The sequence below is a fragment of the Phytophthora infestans genome, genomic scaffold (genome assembly GCF_000142945.1).
Source record: "Phytophthora infestans T30-4 supercont1.104 genomic scaffold, whole genome shotgun sequence".
In the NCBI taxonomy this organism is placed as follows: domain Eukaryota; phylum Oomycota; class Peronosporomycetes; order Peronosporales; family Peronosporaceae; genus Phytophthora; species Phytophthora infestans.
Window position 1 is genome coordinate 93,800 of NW_003303655.1, and position 8,431 is coordinate 102,230.

Genomic DNA, 8,431 nt, shown 5'->3' on the forward strand with positions numbered 1-8,431 from the left:
CATACTGCTAGTGCTGTACTAAGTCTGAGTTATGTCCTATCGGGTTTCGACAGCAGAGGACCAATCACGACTAGCAGGCTTGAATAAATATGGTTACCGGTACAATACAGAATCATCAAACAATTTTAGCCAGGAATTTTGCCTTCATCTTTGGTGAATGGGTCAGCCTACGTGCATTATATTATTTATGAAAAGGAAGCTTTTTAAAAGCTGCTTTTAAAATGAGTACTCATACGATTCGAAACTGTTATGACAGGGTAATGAAATCGCTGGATTATCTCGGGACTCTGGATAAAACTCAGAGAACGTTCCCTTCTGTGACATCACCTTCTTTTCCCGCTTAGGTACGGGTGCAACATTTTAGCACCTTTTCGCTTATTCCAGAATCCGCCGGCTCGAGGACAATGGTTACTTTGTTCTGTGCCGTCGTTGGTGTAGCTGGGAGCACGTTCCCTGTGGACATTAACGAGAACAAGTCGGTGGGGCACTTGAAGAAAGCGATCAAGGAGGAGAACGCATCGACGATCACATGCGACGCCAAGAACCTGCAGCTCTTCCTGGCAAAGGCGGGGGGCAACGCATGGCTGTCGAGCCTCACTGAAGATGTGAAGAAGCTGAAAAAGGGCGAGAAGACTGCTCTCGTCAAATCTCTAACGCAAGAAGAAAAGGAGCTGCAGGGAGAAGATCCGATTTCTGAGTGTCTGGAAGGCATGGATCCCCCGAAAGTGAAACAGATTCACGTGCTGGTGGCGTTGCCTCCTGGGACAAGTAGTGCGCCTATTTCTGATGGGACGGACTTGTGGCTGTCGAGATTTCAACATAGTGAAGTTGCAAAACTTACGCTACTGCCGACACGCGGAGATCTAAATGAATTTATCGGACAACCTCTCCCTGTAAAGATTGGGCTACCGCAGTCTGTGTTTCAAGCTTGGTCGAGTCCATTGATACTAGGCCAACTCCTTCGAGATAAATTGTTCGAGCTAAACGACATTTCGCCGTGCGAATTTTTAAAAGATTCGGTGTTTAGCGCTGCGTTCCTGTACCCGCAGGTGGATGGGGATGCCACAGAGAGTGCATTTCATTATTTCTGGGATTCAATTATCCGTGTGGTGCTCGGGTTTGTGTTTAGGCGTGCTTACATCAACCGGGATTCGAGCAGGAAATCCTCGTCAGGTTTGAAGCGACCCGACTTTTTGTTTGCTTTGGATCATATCTGTGTTTTTCGTGGTGAGGAGAAAGAACCTCGTACTTCTATCACTGTGCCTCGTGAGGAGCTCTCTAAAAAGCTGGTGTGGTCCTACGGTGGAGTGCCGTATGTGTTTGGCTATGCTGCGTCGGGCTTCGAGCTAGAATTATTTGCTATCTATCAAGACGTCACGGGCAACGTTAAAACCCACCTTATTGGAGGGTTTAACTTGCAGCATGCGCCGGAACGTTTTCGACTTGTATTGGCACTTCTGAATTTGTGTCTGCTTTTCCCGGCAATTGTGCAAAACTGTCCGGCCTCGGCAGGGACCGAGTTCATGGACATCCATCGCGCCAATGGCGTCAAGGTGCGGTTGAGTCCGATTCTCGTCGATAAGATCTTTCATACACAAGAAGAGTATCGTCGCGTGAAGCAGATCTACGATTCTTTGAAAGCTTATGGGGTTCCTTGTGCCGATGCAGTCGTCACGGTGGATTCAGACCAATTGAGGTTGACACTTAAGCCCCGCGGCATTGAGATGAAGCCATGCAGCTTGAGTGAACTGTTCGTCGCGCTCGGGAACGTTCTCGAGGCCCTTGTAGTCCTCCATCGCAACGGGTGGATGCACAGAGACATCCGTTGGTCTAACGTGATCAAGCATATCGACCGCGTTGAATGGTTTTTGATCGACTTCGCTGATGCAGCTCAAAGTCCGCAGAAATATGCCCAGCGGCGATCACTTGACGCACGACGAACACGCTTCAGATATAATTATGGAAGGTGGATCCCACACGACTGCGGTTGACTTATGGGCCGTGGGATACCTGGTGAAGACAAGTAAGATTGAACGGGAATGGACTGCGGAGCCCGAAAGAGCGCTTTTCCTAGATCGGTTGATGAACCCAGACCCGAGTGCTCGGCCGACGGCAGACGAAGCCTTACAGCTTCTGTCACGTTTTGAACGTGAAGCTGCTGAGCAGGAATCACAGGGCAAGGGTGTGCGCAAGAAGCACAGACGCGCCTGAATTTTTACATCGCTATGGCACTACCATTACGCGCTGGGACGAAGTACTATGGTACTAACACAGGAGTAGTCGATGAATGAGCAACACACGTTTTTTCTCATACATACTTCGAATGTATGAGAAATCTCGGTTGACGAGAGAAACTCGTTAACACACGCGGCAGCTATCATGCGGTGCGAATGTGGCCACTGGTTGTCGGATACGCCCGCCTTCACGGCGGCCACCCCGATACTATCTATCCATCGCAGCCTTCTCTATTAATCCCTGAACACTGGAAATCGTCGCGGTCTGCACCGTCGCCGGCATGTTTGCGTTGAGGGGACGGTGCCAAAGTTTTTAATATCACTCGTCGTGATTGTGCCGTAGTCGGTGAGTTGAGTGGTAGAATGAAAAGCCGGTCTTTTGCATCTAAATAAGCTCGGGAGCAGCGGGAACATCGTGACACTTGCGCAAACGCCCGAACTTCCGCGTCCACGGACCAAATCGCCGACCACACGGCAGCGCTGTCAAACAACGCGCAGTCTCACGTCCAGCTCGATCATCGCCAGCAGTGCTTTCCTCACCTTCCCGGGCTCTCCACACCATCCACCCACTGCCGCCTCCCCGCTGTTACGTACCGGTTGCTGCAGTATCCGCCACCCGCATGCCGCCCTTCCACTGTCGCGGACGTCGCCACCCTTGCTCACCACCTCATTCACTCTGCCCCCTCACGCTTCTTCCACTCTAGCTCGCCACCGTCGCCACCATTGCCGCCACTCCACTCGCTCGCCGTCCCAACCTTCTCTTCCTCTTTCCCTCTTTTTTTAAACTTAAAGTAAAATGGTAAATATTTAAAAATAAATGCATAAATTTTAACAAGTACATGCAGTATTTTTGTTTAAACCACATTTTATGTTACGGTCGGAGGTCGGAGATTTTATGGTATGGTATGGTATGGTAGAGTACATGTATGGGCATATCTAATTTTCTGTTCGACAAAGGCATATGTCGTGTTGTTTTTTTCTGATACAAAACCCAAGTGTAAACGGCAAAATTTGTTGCGTCTGAGGTTTCTTTTGGGCAAAGATCCGGAACTTCCTGCCGTCACTACGCACCATGCTGCGACTTGCAGCGTTTTCTTTCTTGAGTTCTGTACAACGCGTCAGCGCTTCTCTTAATAACCGAATCAATAGTGTGGTTGGAACTTTACATTCTAAATTCAGCCGCCATGTTGACGAACAGCCCATTAGTATTATAGCCGGCAGAAAAATGATGGGGCTAGCTAATCCCGAAAATAAATTATTATCTTTGGATAATCGGCGATAACTTCACCCAAAATAGCCTTAAATTAAGTGCAAAGGGCGCGGATAGAAAGCTGAGGTTTCGTAGTTCCTTCTTCCATAAATTAGACTCTTCATCTCTTTCATTACAGGAAGCGCAGTGCAACGCAGACACCAGCTCAGTCCGGGCGAGAAAACCCTAGTTTGCAATGTATATGGTTATTTCGTCGCCGAGGCCAAAGCAGGCAGAAGTGGAGGGTGGGACTCGCGCGATCGAACTAAAGAGGCGACGCGCCTTGGGAAAAGCACAGTTTTTCGGGTGCTCTGGGCATGGAACCTCGACCCAGACACCAATTTCGCCGAGGTGCGCTTGTCGTTTTGGCCCATGTAGGGTTAAAACTGCTCTGTTGTGATATCATATGAAAATCTTACAATTTTATGCTTTCGCTAGTAGAATGTACCATCCACAAGAAGCTCATGAGGAAGATGGTGGGTAATCACTCTTTAAATATATACAAATCCTTTTTTTTTTAATTTGAACGTTCTATTTTTAACGCCTGTTTGTACAACTGTTTTGCCCTTTCCACACTCTTGACCAATAGAATATCAGCATTATAGCAACTGTTTCCCCGTTTAAAGGTCCTTGGAGACACCTTTTTGGGGAGCCTGTAGCGACAAAACTACTGCGAATTAGCCGGTTTTAACACCAAAATCATACTCAAAATGGGCGGTTTTATCACATATCTAAATGTCATATCTGGTTTTATCAAAATTGAGCCCCCCATGGGGATTTGATTACTAGCCCCTTCATTTTCTGCCGCTATAATACCTCTTCGATTTTTTGTTGTTGGACACACTGGCAGTGTCTCTGGACTGCAGTGACTGGATACCACAATTCGAGAAGTTCTTGACGGTCAGTCTGCCGGACTGTCTGGTCGTCAGAATGATGGATTCCATTTTCCATCATGGAAACTGGGCCTGCTTAATTCAACACCACCGACTCGTCCGCATGAAGTTTTGCCAAGTTGCTTGGCATCAGTAGCGGGATATTAGTACTACGTAGTAGTAACCAGCTGCATGCTTGCACCTCTGGCTGCTAGGAGCATCAACTTAAGGCTCTAATGTACTACATTTTATAGTTCGTAGAAGTAATCGTGCTCTCCCGCTCAATACTCTAGGGTCAGTTTGCTAACTCGGCCGATGCGGTCACGTGGTCGTACAAGACGCTGGCCACCACTATGGCCACCACAGCAAATCCGTCCAAGTGATAAAGAACCGCGTGATGCACAGGCTCGCCACGAATAACAATCCGACATAACGGAGTGGAATGGCACGGCGTGGACGGCGTTTGCGCAAGTGCCACGATGTTCCCGCTGCTCCGAGCTTATTTAGATGCAAAAGGCCGGCTTTTCATTCTACCACTCAACTCACCGACTACGGCACAATCACGACGAGTGATATTAAAAACTTTGGCACCGTCCCCTCAACGCAAACATGCCGGCGACGGTGCAGACCGCGACGATTTCCAGCGTTCAGGGATTAATAGAGAAGGCTGCGATGGTGTACTTAACCGACTATAGATAGCATCGTGGTGGCCGCCGTGAAGGCGGGCGTATACGACAACCAGTGGCCACATTCGCACCGCATGATAGCTGCTGCGTGTGTCAACGAGTTTCTCTCGTCAACCGAGATTTCTCATACATTCGAAGTATGTATGAGAAAAACGTGTGTTGCTCATTCATCGACTACTCGTTGTTAGTACCATAGTACTTCGTCCCAGCGCGTAATGGTAGTGCCATAGCGATGTAAAAATTCAGGCACGTCTGTGCTTCTTGCGCACACCCTTGCCCTGTGATTCCTGCTCAGCAGCTTCACGTTCAAAACGTGACAGAAGCTGTAAGGCTTCGTCTGCCGTCGGCCGAGCACTCGGGTCTGGGTTCATCAACCGATCTAGGAAAAGCGCTCTTTCGGGCTCCGCAGTCCATTCCCGTTCAATCTTGCTTGTCTTCACCAGGTATCCCACGGCCCATAAGTCAACCGCAGTCGTGTGGGATCCACCTTCCATAAAAATATCTGAAGCGTGTTCGTCGTGCGTCAAGTGATCCGCCGCTGGGATATTTCTGCGACTTTGAGCTGCATCAGCGAAGTCGATCAAAAACCATTCAACGCGGTCGATATGCTTGATCACGTTAGACCAACGGATGTCTCTGTGCATCCACCCGTTGCGATGGAGGACTACAAGGGCCTCGAGAACGTTCCCGAGCGCGACGAACAGTTCACTCAAGCTGCATGGCTTCATCTCAATGCCGCGGGGCTTAAGTGTCAACCTCAATTGGTCTGAATCCACCGTGACAACTGCATCGGCACAAGGAACCCCATAAGCTTTCAAAGAATCGTAGATCTGCTTCACGCGACGATACTCTTCTTGCGTATGAAAGATCTTATCGACGAAAATCGGACTCAACCGCACCTTGACGCCATTGGCGCGATGGATGTCCATGAACTCGGTCCCTGCCGAGGCCGGACAGTTTTGCACAATTGCCGGGAAAAGCAGACACAAATTCAGAAGTGCCAGTACAAGTCGAAAACGTTCCGGCGCATGCTGCAAGTTAAACCCTCCAATAAGGTGGGTTTTAACGTTGCCCGTGACGTCTTGATAGATAGCAAATAATTCTAGCTCGAAGCCCGACGCAGCATAGCCAAACACATACGGCACTCCACCGTAGGACCACACCAGCGTTTTCACGAGGCACAGTGATAGAAGTACGAAGGTTCTTCTTCCTCCCCACGAAAAACCACAGATATGATCCAAAAGCAAACAAAAAGTCGGGTCGCTTCCAAACCTGACGAGGGATTTCCTGCTCGAAATCCCGGTTGATGTAAGCACGCCTAAACACAAACCCGAGCACCACACGGATAATTGAGTCCCAGAAATAATGAAATGCACTCTCTGTGGCATCCCCATCCAGCGTCCTGTACAGGAACGCAGCGCTAAACACCGAATCTTTTAAAAATTCGCACGGCGAAATGTCGTTTAGCTCGAACAATTTATCTCGAAGAGAGTTAGCCTAGTATCGATGGACTCGACCAAGCTTGAAACACAGACTGCGGTAACCCAATCTTTACAGGGAGAGGTTGTCCGATAAATTCATTAAGATCTACGCGTGTCGGCAGTAGCGTAAGTTTTGCAACTTCACTATGTTGAAATCTCGACAGCCATAAGTCCGTCCCATCAGAAATAGGCGCACTACTTGTCCCAGGAGGCAACGCCACCAGCACGTGAACAGGTGTGTTCATCGACTCGACATCCTCTAGCGTGGGTACGAACTTGACGTCCTTCTCCGACAAGCCAACCAAGCCGAGCGGCGCTCCTGCCACGCCCAACAGCTTCAAATCACTCGTGTCACTGACACCGTCCTTCACGTCGTTCTCCGTTAGCCACACCCCAGCGCCTTTCTTCTTCTTCGCCAGGAAGAGCTGCAGGTTCTTGGCGTCGCATGTGATCGTTGATGCGTTCTCCTCCTTGACCACCTTCTTTAACGCGGAAACCGACGCACTCTCGTCTATGTCCACCTCGAATGCGCTTCCCGCCACACCAACAATCGCGCAGAAGGGCTTCACCATATCTCTGAGTCTGGTACGAGAGCATACGCGTTTCTAACCAAAAATAAATACTTTTTGGTGAGCGGTAGACATAATTTGACACGACCAAACACTTATGCCTCGAACTGACCGAAATTCGCGTTTTGCTCTTACAAAATGAGGTCAAAATAACATGAGATTTGTATTTTGAGTGACTCACTAAAAAGGACCAAAACGGCAAATTTGGTCGGAAATACACAATAGCGCTTCGCGTAGTAGCGCTTCTGCGCTGCACTCTTGGTATTGCTCAGGTGAGTATACCTCCATCTTTGTTTATTATTAATTTTATATTTTTCAGGGTAGAAAAGTTAAAAAGCTGGTAGTCCTAGGCAAGCTTTGGCACATACAACACAGCGATAAAAGTTCATTCACGATAGTGACTCGTTAAGATCGAAACGACGAACTACGTATACATGTAAGAGTACATAGGCATCGACTGGACTAACTGTCGCGCATAATCCATCCGCCTCGCCATGAGAAACTCTGGTTCCACCACATCTGCCATCAACTCGTATCGTTCCATCATCTCCTCTGCACGAGCATCAACCGGCTGGGGCAAGAAGTCATCAACCTTGATTGTCTTTGAAAGATCCAGGCATGAATGACGGAGGAGGTGGGGCAGACTCCGTTCGTCTCAGTACAGCTGCCTCGATAAATCTGAACGCGTTCTTCGGATACCTTAACGTAAGTTGGGTCAGAACGTGCTTGTCGCTGAACCAAGAGAGATGCCAGTGGTCGTTTAAATCCGTCAACAAACTCAGCGGATAGCAATTGAGAGGCGCCTTCATGCTGCAGCTCACAAGTTGACCAATTGCTTGAGGAACATGGCCCGGTTCGACTTTTCTTCTTGAGCTCGATCACCAAGCTGACCCCAGCCAGCTTTAATCAGTGGGTTCTTCGCTGTTCGATTGATGAGCAATACATCAGCTGTGCCTTTCATAGCAAACGGAAGTCTTGGGTCCACGATGTTAAGAACTGATTTATCGCCCGCAATGTCATCCAACAAGAAGTCTCCTCGATCTATCAGCGTCTTCAAATGCTGCTGCAAGTACGCCATGTACCCAGCCCTTTGACTTTCCTCGCTCTCCACGATTTTTGGAATCCACGAATAACCGGCGATGGAAGTATCGACTGGCTCCTTGACATCAGGAATATTTTCGGTCAAGCGCATCTTCTTGACAATTCGCTCTTCCATCGCAGTATTCAGATCGGAAAACGAATACGCAGACGCCTTCTCATCTCGTTCCCTGAGAACCTTATTCATTGACATCTCCACTTGCTCTACTGTCAGTGGCGTTGTCACTGCAGACATATCGTTG

At 48.7% G+C, this 8,431-nt stretch overlaps 2 protein-coding genes and 2 pseudogenes across 2 annotated transcripts; 1 reads left to right on the forward strand and 3 right to left on the reverse strand.

Annotated features, from left to right (window-relative positions):
* Positions 1-404: 404 nt before the first annotated feature.
* On the forward strand, positions 405-2,208 carry PITG_19565 (Crinkler (CRN) family protein; the record flags this gene model as incomplete). The annotated part of the gene is made up of 1 exon (XM_002896108.1): positions 405-2,208. One exon carries the CDS (start codon positions 405-407, stop codon positions 1,989-1,991), a length of 1,587 nt encoding a protein of 528 aa, XP_002896154.1.
* Positions 2,209-2,338: 130 nt separating this feature from the next.
* Positions 2,339-3,020, reverse strand: PITG_19566 (uncharacterized protein; the record flags this gene model as incomplete). The annotated part of the gene is made up of 1 exon (XM_002896109.1): positions 2,339-3,020. One exon carries the CDS (start codon positions 2,794-2,796, stop codon positions 2,620-2,622), a length of 177 nt encoding a protein of 58 aa, XP_002896155.1.
* Positions 3,021-5,283: 2,263 nt separating this feature from the next.
* PITG_19567 lies at positions 5,284-7,094 on the reverse strand (annotated as a pseudogene; the record flags this gene model as incomplete).
* A 274-nt stretch (positions 7,095-7,368) lies between these two features.
* PITG_19568 lies at positions 7,369-8,424 on the reverse strand (annotated as a pseudogene; the record flags this gene model as incomplete).
* Positions 8,425-8,431: the final 7 nt, after the last annotated feature.